At 43.1% G+C, this 19149-nt stretch overlaps 1 protein-coding gene across 2 annotated transcripts in view; it reads right to left on the bottom strand.

Moving 5' to 3' along the window:
• LOC120913185 overlaps positions 1–19149 on the bottom strand; it is a 161596-nt gene that overhangs the window by 130289 nt on the left and 12158 nt on the right. For both annotated transcript variants that reach the window (XM_040322956.1, XM_040322957.1), the window contains one exon: positions 16107–18379. In XM_040322956.1, coding sequence (XP_040178890.1) covers positions 16107–18379 — 2273 coding nt within the window. The remainder of the gene's footprint in view (positions 1–16106; positions 18380–19149) is intronic.

Raw genomic sequence — 19149 nt, 5'->3', positions numbered from 1 at the left:
GGAGGGGGAGGGCATCTTTAAAAATCCAGACAGTTCCCAACACTCAGAGAAGCCATTGTGTACGATACCGGATCTGAGCCCCAGCCATAAAGTGCCAGGCACGGCGGCATTTAAATGCAGAAAAAGCAGCATATCATTCCCCTCCAGGTGTATTCATACTATCCTAGACGATGACTTGTCTATTAAACACATCACCCATTTCTCCAGTGCAGACAGGAACTGCGTTCTCTAGGAACATACGTAGCCTGACTCCTGCAGTTGTCGCTGCCAGTCATCCTCTCTAATAGCGGCCAGATCTAGAATGGAGTGCCTATAATCAGCATACAAGCAAGACAGGCAATAGAGGAGTTCCTTCCAGGGTTTATTAGATCTTGGCTGTTATGACTGAACGTGTATATTTCCTCTACCGGTAGATCATCTGCCTTCAGGTCGGAGTAGGGACTAGTACAGTAAAACCTTGGTTTGAGAGTGTTTTGCAAGACAATAGTCGTGCAACGGATCGTCATTGATCCGTGATCCGAACCGAAGATATTGATCCGAAACGCGCACACGTGATCCGAGGATTGATTTCTGAAAAAAAATAAAAAAGTTGTGCGCATGCTCAGTCCACACACAGCGTGGTCATGGCAAGCGGAGGAACAGAGGAGTTTAAACGCCCCGCGTCATTTAAATCCCCTGTATGGGAGTAGTTTGGCTTCCCTGTCAAATATAATGATGAAGGAAAGAGGTTAGTGGATAAAACCGTGACGGTGTGTAGGCACTGTGGCACAAGAAAGCCATATGACCGTGGAAACGCATCAAGCACGGCCACGCATTTGAAGCAACATCACCCCGGTGTTTCACTGACAGGAGTGAAAACGAAAACAAAAGCTGCTCAACAACCGCTTTAAGCAGCCCCTAAAGTCATCACAAACGCTATCGGTGTGTATAGGTGCAGACATGAGGCCATATTCAGTTGTGCAAAACGAGGGCTTTAAACACATGCTGAAAGTGCTTGAGCCACGTTATGACATTTTTTTTTTGCTGATCCGAAAAATGATCCGATCCGTGACTCTGATCCGAGAAACGATCCGAACCGTGAGTTTTTTGATCCGTTGCACCCCTACAAGACAAGCAACATTTTTTCCCTAAATTTTGACTTGATGTCTTGTAGCCAGATTCAGATACAAGAGTGTATCTGTCGTGTAAATTAGGGCGCAAGTTCCATATTCAGAAAGAACTTGCGCCCCAAGTTACGGCGGCGTAGCGTATGTGGTCCGGCGTAAGCCCGCCTAATTCAAATGTGGATGATGTGGGCATGTTTTATTCAAATTTAGTGTGACCCCACGTATTTGAAGTTTTTTACGAACGGCGCATGCGCCGTTCGTGAAAGAATCCCAGCGCGCATGCGTCGGATAGAATGCCTAAGATACGTCGAACACTGCCTACGACGTGACGTAACTTACGCACAGCCCTATTCGCGTATGACTTACGCAAACGACGTAAAAAGATAGGCCTGTTCCGACGTCCATACCTTGCATGGGCTGCGCCACCTAGGGAGCAGCTTTATCTTTACGCCGGCGTTTCTCTAACGTAAACGGCGTAACTAATTGCGACGGGTGCACGTACGTTCGTGAATCGGCGTATCTTGCATATTTGCATATTCAACGCTGCAAACAACGGAAGCGCCACCTAGCGGCCAGTGTAAATATACACCCTAAGATACGACGGCGTAGGAGACTTCCGCCGCTCGTATCTTAGCCTAATTTAAGCGTATCTGGTTTCCAAATTTACGACGGCGTAGATTCAGAGTTACAACGGCGTATCTACTGATACGTCGTAACTCTCTGTGAATCTAGCTAATGATATACAAGTAGTGTCAGGTCACAACAGAGTATAAAAGAGAAGAGAGGCGCCTCTAAGTGTAGCAATATGGTTACATTTAATGAAGGTACAACATTTAGCAACTCACATTGTGGATGATTAAAACTGGCACATCTAAGTATGTAGGCATCCGGGTAAAGCGGTCCACATAGACCAGGGGTCTCCAAACTTTCCAAACAAAGGGCATGTTTCCTGTCCTTCAGACTTTAGTGGAGCCGGAATAATATCAGTGGAGGGGATGAAAATGTCCTGAGCCCAGTATCAGCGAGAGTAAACATGGCCTCAGTGTTGGTGGTCAGTAGGAGGAGTAGTGCCCAATCATTGGTATTAGTGGGAGAAATGGTGCCCCGTTGTTGGTGATAGTGGTAGGAATAGTGGCTCATATCATTGGAGGATAAGTGTCCCAAGGGACGGATGAAGGCCTTTGACGCATGCGCCAGTTCTCTTCCGGGTAGGGGCGGACCTCTCATGATGGCGAAGATAGGAAGCTTCACACTTCCACGCGTGGATCCATGGCTCCACCTATGTTGGGGGGGGGGGGGGGGGTAGAAAATGTCCCGAGCCCAGTATCAGTGAGAGAAACATGGCCTCAGTGTTGGTGGTCAGTAGGAGGAGTAGTGCCTCATCATTGGTATTCGTGGGAGAAATGGTGCCCCAATGTTGGTGATAATAGTAGGAATAGTGCCTCATATCATTGGAGGAATAGTATCCCAAGGGCAGGATGAAGGCTAGCAAAGGGCCCTCGGGTCGCAATTTGGAGACCCCTGACATAGACCATCCTCCACACCGCTATCAACGTCGTCCTTTCCGATCGTGTGTAGACTCCAACTGAATTTTTCTGTTGGATTTTCCACCAAGAAAAATTTGAGCGCTGGTTCACAAATTTTCCAACGGGAAAAGTTCTTGTCGGAAATTCTGATCGTCTGTATGCAATTCCGACGGAGAAAAATCCTACGCATGCTCGGAATCAAGTCCAGGGTTTGAAAAATTTGCTTGTAATCTAGGAGCCAGCTAAAAAAGTTAGGAGCCAGAAAAATGCACCCCGTCCCGACAAGCTTGCGCGCAGAAGCGAACACATACGCGAGCAGTGCCCGCATATGTAAACGGTGTTCAAATCACACATGTGAGGTATCGCCGCGATTGGTAGAGCGAGAGAAATGATTCTAGCCCTAGACCTTTTCTGTAACTCAAAACATGCAACCTGTAGATTTTTTTAAACGTCGCCTATGAAGATTTTAAAGGGTAAAAGTTTGTCGTCATTCCACGAGCGGACGCAATTTTGAAGCATGACATGTTGGGTATCAATTTACTCGGCGTAACATTATCTTTCATAGTATTTAAAAAAATGGGGATAACTTTACTGTTGTCTTATTTTTTAATTAAAAAAAGTGTATTTTTTTCCCAAAAAAGTGCGCTTGTAAGACCGCTGTGCAAATACGGCGTGACAAAAAGTATTGCAACAATCACCCTTTTATTCTCTAGGGTGTTAGGATAAAAAATATATATGTTTGGGGGTTCTAATTAGAGGGAAGAAGATGGCAGTGAAAATAGAGAAAAATGACATTAGAATTGATACCAACGGCCACGCCCAGATGGTGCCAGCCCACACAAGGAAGAGTTGGGGACTTCACAAGGCCGCAAAGCCGCGGCCTCAATTACCGGACATCACAGGCCCCCCGTGATCGAGCAGCGGGGGAGGTGGGGGCCGCGATCCTGGGGAAAAGGCGGTCCGCGGACTAGGCCGAAGCCGCGGCCTCACCTAAAACATCCTGGCCGCAGCGATCCTGGGAAAAGGCCGTGAACGGCAGATGCCGCTCGCCTCCTTTTCCCAGGATCGTGGCAAGCTGCGGGCAGGATGTTTTAGGCGAGGCCGCGGCTTCGGCCTAGTCCGCGGAGTGCCGGTCCTATGGAACAAAATTTTTTTTTTGCCCACCTTCCAAGCCAAGTCGCAAGGATGCCATTTCTATTCGCCATGGCGACCTGGCGACCGGGATTTGTCGAGCCCTGAATCATTGAACTTCATTTTTCTTGGCTCGTCGTAGTGTTGTACGTCACTGCATTGTTGACGGTCGGAATTTGGTGTGACCCTGTGTATGCAAGACAAGTTTGAGTCAAAATTCAGTTGAAAAAAAAAAATCCACGGTTTTCTTGTCGGAATTTCCGATCGTGCGTACGTGGCATTAGAGTCGCCTCTCTTCTCTTTTATACGCTGTGGCTCCGGCTTGATTTTGCTTCTAATCCCCTTGTGGATGGACATTTTATGGTTACACAACCTATCACATTGCTATAATATTCTTATATGGACTATAAACTGAAGGACCTATGAATAAATGTTTGTGGAAAGAACCATCTGAGTTTCCATTATTTCTCTTGGGGAAATTCACTTTGATATACAAGTGCTTTGGATTACAAGCATGTTTCTGAAACAAATTATCCTTGCAATCCAAGGTTTTACTGTATACGTATTATGTAGAACTATGGTATGCTCCACTGTCGGTCCCATTCACAATATGTAGCATAACATCAAATGCCGAGCATGTGCGCCCTACAATGGGCTGCCCTGCATGCAACAAACAAAGCAAAAAAGTGCATCCACCGTTTTGAACTTCCAACATTGTGCTGTGCGTTTTTCTGGCTTGTCAAGTTTGGCGTGCCAATAATAATAATAATAAATGACACCACAAACATGATACACGTTCTTTGTACATTTCATGAACATACTCTGGTGTATGCAAGTGTGAATGCTGGCTCAGGGGTTGCGTAATATTGTACAATGTCTCCTCATACTGTAACTAACAAATAAATACAGTGGGATAAACATTTCTCATTTCTCTTGACAACTATTCCACATCATCGTCAAATGTTAGCCAAGTGCCCCCTAGTGTTCTAATTGTTCGTCAAATGCTGAATTTTGAAGCATTCAGTGCTGTATATCCTGTGCAATCCATAGGGCAGTATAACCAGCGCTGAAATACAGCTAACATTGTAAAGAAAATCTATAAAAATGGATTTAAAGCAAATACAAAAAGGAAAACATGATTATGGAAGGTTACAATTAAAACAGAGGAATGTTAAAAACCTAAGATTAGTTAAAAAAAAAAATTATAAAATCAGTACAAGGGACATTACTTACTATTAATGTGATGTGTCCCTTGTGCTGCTGGCTCCTGCTTTACTTGAAATATTCCTCCTCTGATCCCTTCCTACCCCCACAATCTTTTGATGGGGCGAGGGTTAAAGTGGTTGTAAAGGTAATGCATTCCCTGCATTAAAGCGGGGTTCCAACCACAATTAGCAATTAACAATTAAACGTATGTCCTTTCATCCTGCGTTTTTATAATATAAATCCGGTCACTTACTATTTTACAATCCGCATAGTTATTCAAAAAAGATAGTTTATAAAACTATGTCCACACCGTTGTCATTTTGCTTGTGGGCATTGTGAAGCCTACAAGCACTTACTTCCTGGAAGTCTTGGATGGGGAGTGATAATTGGGTAGCGCACTGCATCCTGGGAAATGATGACACACATTTCCCAGGAGCATTGGAGGGAGATGTCAGAATCCTAGGTGATTCCAAAGGCAGATTTTGTGGGACCGCATAGCAACAGGCATTTCCAGATGAGTAAAACTTTTATTTATTTTTTGGTCTAATGAGCACAATAATGAAAAACATTTTTTTTGGGATGGAAACTCCACTTTAAGGTAAACAATCTTTACGTCAGCACCCCCCCCCCCCTAAATACTTACATGGGTCCGATCTCCATGCAGCGCTGCGCTCATCTGCAGCAGTGTTGCTCTTCTTTCCCTTCTTGTTAAAGGAGGCTTGGCAGCAGAGGGAACTATTGGATTCCTGCTGCTATCAATCAATCCTCTGAGCAGAGAGTGGGGGGAAGTCAATAGATGCACACAGTACAGCTTGGAACCGAGAACACACAAATGCCCCCATTGCAAGTGGCTTGCTATGGGGACACTCAAATTGCAGGAGGATCCAGAAGCGCCAGTGGGGGACCCCAGAAGAGGAGGATCAGGGCTTCTCTGTTAAAAACCATTGCACAGAACAGGCAAGTATGACAGGTTTGTTATTTAAGAGTAAAAAAATAAATAAAACCTTTACACTCAATTTAATAGAGCAGGGGGACTGATGACAGGCACGCATCAAGAGTGCTGACTATGCCTTATCCGCCCACCTTCTACATTTATAGGATCTGTACTATGAATGAAAAACAAACAAACAATCTATGAATGGCAGAGATGGACCTTTCCTTTGCCCGACCTCAATTCATAGGTAATTTTTTATTTACAGAAGCTTCTATGAATGCAGGTGGTGTGCAGAAAGGACGGCCATAGCCGGCACTCTTGTTGAATGCATCTGATAGGTCACTTGCCCCATTTTAACCCTTGCAGCACTGGAACATTACAGCTGTTGGGATAGAAGGGGAATCGGGGAGAGGATGTCAAATAAAACCACAACCCGCAGCACAAGAGACACTACACATCGATTGTAAGTACACCAGAAGATTAAGATGGCGGTGGGGAGGGGAAATGGCAAAGGAAGATTTCAACTAAAGCAGGAGCCAGCAGCACAGTTTTTTTTCCCCTTTACTAAACTTAAGCAAGGTATACATGGACAAATAGAAATTATCTGTGTATTCTGACGGGGGGTGGGGTTGGGGAGTCCCCACTATCAAAATACAGCAGCACAGCAGGAGAGATCCCTGCATCCACATCGCTTGAATTTGAGGATGTCAGTTTTTTTTTAGTTCAACCCACTGGTTGAACTAAAAAAAAACTCAAGGTGTATACCCAGGCTTTAGGCTATAACCAAAAGACGGCTATAGCGCGGGCTTACATTGCATGGAGAGCGTCCATGGATCCTTAGGACACAGCTGATCACAGACGAGGGTAAAGGCCCAATCACAGCGGCCCTTAACCATGTGATCAGCTGTGTCTAATGACAGCTGATGTAAACACAAGCCGGTTATTGGCATTCCGAGGAGAGAAAAGCGTTAACCGACTTGTGTGAAAGGGAGCCATCTACAGTAAGTAACTGAATAACCTTACTGCTGAGTAACTGAGTACTGCTTAAGTTAGAGTTTTAGGAAGCTAGTTTAAACAGCAGTATCCCTATTAAGTAATGCAACTCGGTGCACATCTTGAGACATGTATGCATTCCTCAAGCATCTGATGGAGGGCGAATACTGCTGCACAAAATGTGAGCACAAAGCTTCATTGGAAGTCCAGGTCCTGAATCTAGGCAAGCCGCTGGCAACACTGTCAAGTCTCTCCAACCTGAAAGTGAGTTTGGAAGGTACCCGACAGGTACTGGCAAGGGCAAGCACAGAGGCGGGTTGAGATACAGGGGTGCAGGCACCAGAGCAGAGTAGTTGGGTGACATATAGGCAGGGTAGAGGGGAAAGCGCCAAGGAAGCCGATCCTGGGCTGGAACATCCCAATACGTACGCCCTGTTGTGTGATGTTGGAGAAACCAGTCAAGGGTTTGCTGGAGCAGAGCGACGCCCCTAGTTGCCAGGGGAAAAACTCCTTCCCGTGAGGGCACGGGCAAGGCTAAGGGTAAGAAAAGACAGATCCTGGTGGTAGGGAATTCAATTATTAGAAAGACAGAGAGGGAAATCTGACACAAGAAAAACGTAAGCGACAAAACGATACGTTGTTTACCGGGCGCTCTGGTTCGCCACATTGTGGATCGGTAGACAGATAATTGGGTGGGGCTGGGGACGACCCAGCTGTCATGGTACCAATTACAAACTTAGAGAAAGATGGAGAGTCCTTAACTATTTCAGGGACTTAGGATCTAAATTAAAGAGTAGGACCTCCAAGGTAGTATACTGGTACCTCAAGCCACACCAGAGAGGCAACGGAAAATTACAGAAATTAACAAGTGGCTGAGGAGCTGGTGTAGAAAGGAGGGGTGCGGGTTCCTGGAGAACTGGATTGAATGCTCAGGGTCAAGCACAGGATAGTCAGGAGAACAAGCCAAGGTCGGGGCAACTAGCAGGTAGGGATCGTCAGGAAAGTATGCAAAGATCAAGGTTACTAGCAGACAGGGAAGGTCGGTACACAGAAGTCAGAGATAAACATACAGCAGGACACTACACAGAAGCCTAGACACAACTGAAGCTCGGTCAAAGCTGGCTTGTAAATAGTGTTTCCTGTTGAGAGGATGGGGGTGGAGCCATGCTGAGAGCTCATACTTAAAAACGCCCCGGTGTGGGGGCACAGTCTCCTAAGGCTGAGACACAGACCTGAAAGGTAAGTAGATAGTCAGGGCATAAACCATTACTGCAGATTCATGACATATATAAACAGTAGGAAAGTGAGGCCAGAACACATTGGCCCCATTAAGGATGATGAAGGGAATATGGTTACAAAAGACAAAGAGAAGGCAAAGGAAACAAGGGGAATATAGTAACCAAGACTAATGTTAATAAAAAGGTCACATAATGCCCCCTCATGGCTAGCAGAAGACAGTATCAAAAATAGACTTGAAAAACTTAACACAAATAAGTCACCAGGACCAGATGGCTTACACTTGAGGGTCCTTAAGGAACTTGGCTTGGCGATAGACCATTTTTCCTAATTTTTATGGATAGTTTACTAAATTGGAATTGTACCAGCTGATTGGAGAAAAGCCAATGTGGTACCAATATTTAAAAAAGGGCCAAGATATATCCCTGGAAACTACAGATCAGTCAGCCTAACATTGATAGTATGTAAGGTAATGGAGGTGACGCTAAGGGACTATTACTAAGATTTTAGTAATAGAAAAACTCTATCATTAGTGATAATCGGCACAAATTCATGAAGAATCGTTCTTGCCAGACCAATCTATTAACCACTTCCTTACTGGGCACTTAAACCCCTTCCTGACCAGAGGACTTTTTGCGATTCGGCACTGCGTCGCTTTAACTGACAATTGCGCGGTCGTGCGACGTGGCTCGAAAACAAAATTAACGTCCTTTTTTCCCCACAAATAGAGCTTTCTTTTGGTGGTATTTGATCACCTCTGCGGTTTTTATTTTTTGCGCTATAAACAAAAATAGAGCGACAATTTTGAAAAAAAAAAAATATTTTTACTTGTTGCTATAATAAATAGCTCAATTTTTTTTTTTTACGTTTTTTTTTTTATCCTCAGTCTAGGCCGATACGTATTCTACATATTTTTAGTAAAAAAAAAAAAAAAAAATCGCAATAAGCGACTGGTTTCCGCAAAAGTTTTAGCGCCTACAAAATAAGGGACAGAATTATTATTATTATTTTTTTTTTTTTACTAGAAATGGCGGCGATCTGCGATTTTTATTGGGACTGCGACGTTATGGCGGACACATCGGACACTTTTGACACGTTTTTGGCGCCATTCACATTTATACTGCAATCAGTGCTATAAATATGCACTAATTATTGTATAAAAAATTTTTTTACTAGAAATGGCGGCGATCTGCGATTTTTATTGGGACTGCAACGTTATGGCGGACACATCGGACACTTTTGACACATTTTTGGCGCCATTCACATTTATACTGCAATCAGTGCTATAAATATGCACTAATTACTGTATAAAAAATTTTTTTTACTAGAAATGGCGGCGATCTGCGATTTTTATTGGGACTGCGACGTTATGGCGGACACATCGGACACTTTTGACACATTTTTGGCGCCATTCACATTTATACTGCAATCAGTGCTATAAATATGCACTAATTACTGTATAAATGTGACTGGCAGGGAAGGGGTTAACACTAGGGGGTGAGGAAGGGGTTAAATGTGTGTCCTATATAGTGTTCTAACTGTGGGGGAGGGGGGGTGACTGGGGGGGTGACCGATCTGTGTCTCTATGTACAAGAGACACAGATCCGTCTCCTCTCTCCCCTGACAGCACCGCTGTCTGCGAGAGCCGGGAATGAGAGATGATCTCATATGTAAACATATGAGATCATCTCTCATTGGCCGCACAGATCGCCTAGGAAACGGCCGCTCCGATTGGCCGTTCACGGCGATCTGTGACTGGCTGTGTCCAAGGGACACGGCCAGCACAGCAGTTCCCCGCTGCGCGCTCGGGAGCGCGCGCGGGGAACGCGAAAAGGGGCGGCCGTAAAAACACGGCCTCCCAGAGAAGTAGAGCCACCCGGCGGCCGTATATAGTCGTACGGCCGTCGGGAAGTGGTTAACGTTCTATGAAGAAGTGACCTGCCATTTAGATAAAGGAAGGCCTGTGGATGTGGTGTATCTAAATTTTGAAAAGGCATCCAATATGGGCCTCACAAACGTTTACTTTACAAACCGTTGGCATGGACCATAGGGCGAGTACCTGGATTGAAAACTGGCTACAGGGATGGATTCAAAGGGTGGCAAAAAATAGCGAGTATTCAGTCCGGTGTGGTAAGTGGGGTCCCCCAAGGACCTTCCCTGGGTCCAATTCTGTTAAATGTATTCATAAAACTATATAGAGGATGGGATAAACAGCTCAAAGTATTTGCGGATGATACAAAGCTAAGCAGGGCAGTAAACTCTGTGCAGGATGTGAAAACCTTACAAGACCTAAATAAAATGGGGTGGGCAAGTAATGCATTTGGATGCTAAAAATACGCAGGGGGAGAGCCTCTGGGGCAATCTAGGATTGAAAAGGACAGGGGGTCCTAGTAGACGACAGGCTCAGAAATGGCATGCAATGGCATGCAATGCAAAGCTGCTGCAAGCAAAGCCAACAGAAAACTTCCTGTTCTTCTGTTTGTAACTCCACACAGTAATGCAAGGCTTTCTCCCTGGTGTGGAGTGTCGTGCTCACCCCCTACCTTGGACTACGGGAGAGTCAGGACGCCCACTAACACACAGCTCCTTTCTCTATTTGCAACGTAGAGAGCGTCCTGGCTCTCCTGTAGTCCAAGGGAGGGCACGACACTCCACACCAGGGAAAAAGCCTTGCATTACTGTGTGGAGTTACAGAAGAACAGGAAGTGAGGATTTCTCAGAAGAAATAAGGACATTTAAAAGCAAAATGGAAGGATGAGGTAAGTGGAGGACTGCACTAAGGTAAAGGAAGCTATTTAGTATTTTTTACCTTTACAACCCCTTCCGCTGCTTGATTGCTCCTACAGGCAACTGGAAGGGACGTCCCCCCCTCCCCCCGCCATCCGGTGCGTCTCTGGGCTCTCCCGTGCCATCGGGGACCTAGAGAAAGAATCGGCCGCCGCCGGATTACGACCATAGAGATTTCCGTCTATGACCGTCGGAGGCCCGGGCGCGACATTATGACGTTACGCCCGGGCCCTGGATGTAAACAAAGCCGTGATCGCGGCTGTCAGCAGGAGATTGGTGAATTTTTTGTTACGATCTCATGCATTCCAGCCTGGAGGAAAGATGTGGGGTCTAATTGACCCCACATCTCTCCATAAAGAGGACCTGTCACGATAGATTCCTATTACAAGGGATGTTTACATTCCTTGTAATAGGAATAAAAGTGATCAAACGCGAACACACACACATAAGTCCTGCCAACATATGTAAACGCCGTTCAAACCACACATGTGAGGTATCGCTGCATGCGTTAGAGCGCAAGCAAAAATTCTAGCACTAGACCTCCTCTGTAACTCTTAACTGGTAACCTCTAAAAAAAAAAAAAAATACATATAATAATATATATAATGTTTGGGGGTTCTGAATAATTTTCTATCAAAAGAATTATGACTTTTACATGTAGGAGAGGAGTGCCAGAATAGGCCCGGTATTGAAGTGGTTAAATAAGATCCTATTTTGAAGTTGTAAAAAGTTGAAAAAAATAAATAAAATAAAAAAGTAAAATTACAGCTAAAATATCACTGCACACGGAACACATAGAATGGTTAGCTATAAGTCACAACTGTAAAATTATTTATTTGAAGAGAACCTACCACGTCAGAAATAAGTGACCTGCCATTTCTAATTTTTTACTTTACAAGCTGAAAGCAGTCAAGCTGTTAGGGCCCTTTCACACGGGCGGATCAGTAATGATCCACTCCGTGTGTCCGCAAAAGCTCAGCGGGGATCCTCCGTAAAATCCCCGCTGAGCTGGCAGCTGACAGGGTGGTCCCCGCACACTGTGCAGAGATCGCCCTGTCTTTCCTCTGCTCTTCCCTATGGGGGGGATCGGATGAACACGGACCGTATGTCCGTGTTCATCCGATCCGGCAGACGGAAGAAAAATAGGATTTTCTTCAGTCCGAAAAATCGGATCTTTGCGGAGGCGGACGATTACGGGTGTCAGCGGATGGTCATCCGCTGACACCCGCAAACACATAGGGACCAATGTATGTCCCGTTTTTATCCGCAACGGGTGTACGAAAATGCAGACATACGGTCCGCACGTCTGAAAGGGCCCTTATTCCCCTAAATTTTACCAGGCTGCATATTTTTTCTGGGTAAGGCAAGTTGTGACGTTAGAGGCTGAAGATGTGCACTTCGCAATTTTTTTTTTATTCAAATAAAAAAACTGGGACAATAATTGGTCCTTTTCAGCACAATGACAAACAAATGCATAAGTTAGGTCTCATATTAGGTTCTGGAGGATGGCATAATGAAACTTCTGAATCTTATTTGAGACCAGATCAATAGCTTCATTTTCCCAGTCACCAAAAAAAAAGTTGTCGTTTTCAATCTATCTATATTTCCTTTATAAATATATTTTTGTGGCATGTAAAATGGCATCTGTCTTTTAGTCAAACATGTCATTTAAACTGAGACTTGTGAAAAACACTGTCAAGCCTCGCAAAACATAGCCGTTAAACTTAGCAATTTGCTCTGGTGCAGTGCTGAAGAGCTCAGCTGATATGACGAACACCCTTCAAAAGTCATTTCTCAAAACACACAAGCACTTTGGGCTCGTGTACATGCGTGAAAATTATGAATGATGAAGTAATGCTCATTAAAAGATAAGTTCACCTTTGGAAACATGTTACATTTTCCACCCTAAAAAGCAAGTGGAACATGTAACATATTCCAACTGCTGCAGCCGCTGCCGACCCCCCTCCCTATGACAGCAGTACAGAGGGAAGTTCCCCGTACTAGCTGTCACTATTTGTCAGCAAACGCCCGTGTCATTCATTCACACAGCTGTGTGTGAATGAACCACACGCTCCGCCACCCTTTGCGGCTGTCGGCTTGTAGTTCTCAATGAGCTGTGAAGCACCATGGTAGTTCATTGATACTTCCCGTCAGTGTATCTGCCTGTATGGGATGTACAGACACACAGATACACTGACAGGGCTGCAAGAGACCAGCATGGCACCAGCGATCTGCTGTTCACTGGTGCAATGCTTTACAGGCGCCAAAATAAATAAATGCACTTTTTTTTTTTTTGGGGAGAAATGGGTGGTCTATAGATAGCGCCCTAATAGCCGCCCACCGTTGCGCTTATGGAGAAATGGGTGATACCTAGCTGCTGTTTAAAATAAATCAGTGAAAAAGTGTATAAGATGATAACACTCCCTCAAGAGTGTCAGCAAATTAAACAGCGCTAACCAAATATGTGTGCATATTCTACTAAACATAAATAATGTCACAAACCATATATAATAGTGTCAAAACCATATATAATGCAGTGAAAATTAATCACTATACTGTTACTATATTCATAAAAACACCAGTGATAATAAAGAAACGTGAATTAGGAACACTGAAAGTGCAAAAGAAAGTCTATAAAAAATCAAAAATGGGTCATAAAAATAAAGAGTTCATGTGATTAAGGATCCTGCGATCTTCAAAAAGCTTCAAGAACTTTCACCACACCCGACAGTGATCTGTGATTCCTTCCCCATCAAAATGGACACTCACCAGACCAATATGCCTCACACTCTCGTGTTTTGGCAAATAGGCTATCAAATAAAGATGTTTCCAGTTGGTGAAGATGAATTATCGAAGTAACCTTCAAAAGCTCCACATAGATTGTAGGAAGAAACAAAGAAGTGCAAATAGTGTGATACCGCAAAAAAGGTTTAACAACACACCAAAATAAAACTTCAAAAGTTGCACTCACAAACAAAACTTGTAAAACCAGCAATGTGTCGCATCAATTAACTCCTCCAAAAGCTCAACTGGTGAGAAGCGGTCACGGCGGACCCCCGATCAGCAAGAAAAAAGATATCCTCCTAGTCACGGTGCCGTAGAAAACTGTCAGATAGAGCCGCAAATCCAAATTTTGTTTAAACTTCAAAACACTCAGCATCCAAACATGTCACGTTCACTTGTAGAGATAGACTATGTGGCCACGCCCCGACATGTTTCGTTATTACAACTTATTCATGTGATTCCATGAATAAGTTGTAATAACTAAACATGTCGGGGCGTGGCCACATAGTCTATCTCTACAAGTGAACGTGACATGTTTGGATGCTGAGTGTTTCGAAGTTTAAACAAAATTTGGATTTGCGGCTCTGACAGTTTTCTACGGCACCGTGACTAGGAGGATATCTTTTTTCTTGCTGATCGGGGGTCCGCCGTGACCGCTTCTCACCAGTTGAGCTTGTGGAGGAGTTAATTGATGCGACACATTGCTGGTTTTACAAGTTTTGTTTGTGAGTGCAACTTTTGAAGTTTAATTTCGGTGTGTTATTAAACCTTTTTTGCGGTATCACACTATTTGCACTTCTTTGTTTCTTCCTACAATCTATGTGGAGCTTTTGAAGGTTACTTCAATAATTCATCTTCACCAACTGGAAACATCTTTATTTGATAGCCTATTTGCCAAAACACGAGAGTGTGAGGCGTATTGGTCTGGTGAGTGTCCATTTTGATGGGGAAGGAATCACAGATCACTGTCGGGTGTGGTGAAAGTTCTTGAAGCTTTTTGAAGATCGCAGGATCCTTAATCACATGAACTCTTTATTTTTATGACCCATTTTTGATTTTTTATAGACTTTCTTTTGCACTGTCAGTGTTCCTAATTCATGTTTCTTTATTATCACAGGTGTTTTTATGAATATAGTCACAGTATAGTGATTATTTTTCACTGCATTATATATGGTTTTGACACTATTATATATGGTTTGTGACATTGTTTATGTTTAGTAGAATATGCACACATATTTGGTTAGCACTGTTTAATTTGCTGACACTCTTGAGGGAGTGTTATCATCTAATACACTTTTTCACTTTTTTTTTTTACCTGCAAAAAAATCTGCATTTTTTTATTTTATTTTTTTAAAGTGAACTTATCCTTAAACGCGTCTATTGCATGTATGAATAGTTTATGACATGGTTTTGTTAGGTTTATGAAGCGTTTAAAAAAAGCTTCAGGAATGCTTGATAAATGGCCATGAAAGTTTTTCTTTTCTTGTGGGAAGTGCTTAAAAGGGGAAGTGATGCAGAGGAAATTATCTACTTTGAGGTGTGGTTAGGTTGTAGAGTGATAGACATTTTTGTGAATTCTCTGCAAGATGGATTTGATCTCTTTGGCACTTGGCTTGGTTCAGCTCAACTTTACTGACACAAAAGACAATGCCACTGGCAAGAATTCTCAAGGCCTCTGCTTCTGCCTGGCACTGTCAGTATTGCTGGCTGGCTTCCTTTTGCCTGCACAGAAGCATATTGTGTTACCAAACAGCTGCTCTGTACCAACAGGAAATTGCTAGAGCTGCTCTGTCCTAGTTCTCTATTTCCCAGTGCATTCTGGAATACAGGATTCTCCACTGCCTCTCCCCCATTGCCCAGCTAAGACTTTATAAATGCTTCACCAACATGCCATAAATGCTATAGGTGCTGTTAAATTGCGGTTACAAAGCATTACCAATTAAATCAATGGAGGACCTACTGCTCCTGTGTGAACAGCACTGTGTGGTTCCCATTGTAATAGTCATGGAAGGCACTTAAGGGCAGTTATGAGACTTTAAAAATACTCAATAAATGCTGTATAAACACAGAGTATTGACACACGCATGAACAAGCCCTTTGAGTTATGATGCTGTAAAATGTCACAAGAAACATGGACTACAGCAACTGACGGTGCTTGATACAGCCATCCTGCCATATACTATAGGAATATATAGATAATGATGCCCTTATTGGATAGCTTTAAAAACTTTCCCTGAAATGTATATCTCATGCATCACTGTGAACACAACTTCTAACTGGCTGTGAAATAAAAATCACAGAGGACAATAGGACTTACTGACCATTACTGTATACTTCGCCTGGTTAGAAGTTGTGTAAAAAGGAAATTATGTAGTTCAAAAACTACAATCATCTCATAAATACCTTTATAGTTTTTAGATCTTTGTCGACACCTGTTAGATCTAACTGTTGATTTGTCAGAAATCTGTTTACACCATCATGTTGCTCTGAGTGGTCATTTTCCTTTCCAAAATCCTCTCCATCACCTGGATAACAGCCATCTGTTTCTTCAGAGGGTATCCTAGATTCAAGACCAAGTACATGTGGTTCCTCATGTCCGTCAAATATAGGACATGGTGAATCTAAGGCGTTTTCAGCCTTAGCAGAGTCTGGCAAAACGGTTTCTGAATCATTAAATGTACTACTATCAAGCAATTTGGACTCGTCAACTTCTGTATCTGACTCCGATTCTTTCTGCTGGGTTACATCTGAGGCAAGGTCTAATGATGGAAGGTCTAAGCTTTGGTCAGCCTCAGCTTCAGTTAAGTCAGTATTTTCAATAATTGGTGCTTCTACTGTTTCTTTTTCATGTGCCAAGGGTTGTTCAGGTATGTCCTTTAATAATTCAGAAAAATTGGATTCTGAGTACAATGATGTACTAATATCTTCTACAGCTTCAACAACTTGTGAAGCAATGCCAGATCCTAGATCTTCAGGACCATCCTCGTGTATTATCGGTTGACTGCTTGGATCTTTCATTTGTACCTCCTGAGGCTTTGGTTCCTGATTTTGAACATTTCCATGTTTAGGTTTACATTCACTATGACAGGAGGCGTCTTCCCTTTGTTTGCTTTTATTTCCTCTGGACAGACAATCAGGACTTGTTTCCGAGAGAATTGTGGCTAGCTCATGTTTGTCTATCTTGGAACTTTTACTCATTAAATCATTTTGTAGAGATTCCATGAGACCTAATTCCATAGAGCAGACAATACTGCTGTCATCAGAGTCTATATCAGAAGGTGTTTTGCTGCCATCTTCTAACATGTCTCCAGCATGTTCCAGCTCAGGTTCTTCCAGAACCATATCCAGAACTGGAGGTATATTACGCAATAATTTGTAAGAGTCTGAACGTGTCATTTCTTTATTAATGTGCACATCTATCATTTCTTCTTCTCCTTCTTCCTTGATGTCAACAAGCTGTTGCTTGCGTAGGTGCATTTCAAGCAATTGTAAAACATCAGGGTCCAGTTTATCTGAAACGTACTGATGTCTTTCTTTTCTGTGATCAAGCCCGTCTTTTGAGCAGCTGTAATGAAAAGAATTGTCCATGTTATCCTCTTCACTACTTTCTTCCTTCTCAGAAAGGTCCTCCTCTTCCACAAACTCTAGCTCATGCAAAACTGGCTGCAATCGTCCACATTTTAGTGATCGATGCTCCTTTTTCCGCTTGCCTCTTTTGGTACTATCGTTTTTTGGTAAACATAGCCCAAATCGTTTGGTCTGAAAATCAAGAGAATTATTTTTATAGCTGTCTTCACTCTCACACACATTGTGTGCCAGTACATCACATTGCTCCATGCTAGAAGACTCTTTTTGTTTGGTAGAAGGAATATCAAATTTGCTAAGTTTTAAGTGCACAGCATGGTTGTTGACATGGTTTTCCGTATGAATTGTTTTATCACAGCCTTGTGGTTTACGATCTAAGCTTTCTCTTGTCGACTCAATGTTAAGTTTTGTGACTTCATCCAGCAAGTCTCTCTTGAACATGTCAGAATCGGACACAGAAGTTTCTTTGAAATTATTTATTTCCAAGCGTTCTTTATCTTTTAGCCAATCACCTAAAATAGACTCTGTTGCATAGGATTCCTCTTCATCCTCAGAATTTTCCTGAAGCTTTGACATATTCACTTCACATGGATTGTGTGTATCTTTGTCGAACTCTTCATACTGCAGCTCTCCTTGAAATATTTCACTGCTCTCTGAAATATCTTTACTAATGTTATTTTTTAAGGTGTAATCAGATAAAGCTTGTTTTGATTGCACGTTACACAGTTCTCTCCCATCTTGTATTTTGCCTTTATCTGTAGTCTGACATGAGTCACGCAAGTGATTAAGCGTCTCTTTATATTCTGTGCTGTTCCTGTCTTTAGATAATGTAAGAAATGATTCTTTCGGATTGTTGGCAGCTGATATTTGATCGCTGACTGTGGAAAAATCCCCTGAAGATACAATTCTTTGGTTGGTAAAATAGTCTTGTTCTGATACCTCCTTGTTATTGTTCAGAAGATCTTCTGATTTTACACTCTCCTCCAGTTGGAAATGGTCACTTGCCACAGCTTTTGCCAAAACTGCTGTATGGGATAAATGACACCCATTTACAATATCTAGGAGAATGCCATTCCCAGGTCGATTATGATCTACAATACAGAAAAAAAGAAAAAAAATCGGGCTGAATTTTTGTGTCTCATTAACAAATTTAACTAATTTTATATTTTTACACTTTTTTCACAGTGGCATTCTTCTAATACAAAGTTTGAGCTAATGACGTTGTTTCCATGCCCCCTACCCCTTTTGTTTTGTTCTAGGTAAAGGGAAAGCATAGACTTAGGCCGCGTACACACGGTCGGTCAAAACCGATGGAAACGGACTGAAGGCCCCATCGGTCAGTTATCCTTCGGACCAAAAATTTAGAACTTGCTTTAAAATACAACCGATGGACGTCTAACCAATAGGTCAAAACCGATGGTTAGTACGCAGAAGCATCGGTTAAAAACCCGGGCATGCCCAGAATTAAGTCGACGCATGCTTGGAAGCATTGAACTTCATTTTTCTCTGCACGTCGTTGTGTTTTACGTCACCGCGTTGGACTCGATCGTTTTTTTAACTGATGGTGTGTAGGCACATCAGACCATCAGTCAGCTTCATCGGTTAACCGATGAGAACGGTCCGATGGACTGATCGTGTGTACAGGGCTTTATACTCACCTTAACACAAGGTCCTATAATCTTCCTCTTCTTCTGTTCCAAGGACTGTGCCCCTCTGGCCACTCTTCTCGCTGATGTCATCGTGTACAGCAGCCACTCTCAAACAGGGTTCCATAGAACCCTAGTCCAATCCCAATCCTAGGGTTTCTCCAGGGGTAGCTAGGGGATCTTTGAGTTGTGGCTAATGACTCTTCTCTGATCTG

Source organism: Rana temporaria, chromosome 9 (assembly GCF_905171775.1).
Source record: "Rana temporaria chromosome 9, aRanTem1.1, whole genome shotgun sequence".
Classification (NCBI taxonomy): domain Eukaryota; kingdom Metazoa; phylum Chordata; class Amphibia; order Anura; family Ranidae; genus Rana; species Rana temporaria.
The sequence above is the reverse complement of the archived record's forward strand: the minus strand, read 5'-3'. Positions and strand labels throughout refer to the sequence as shown.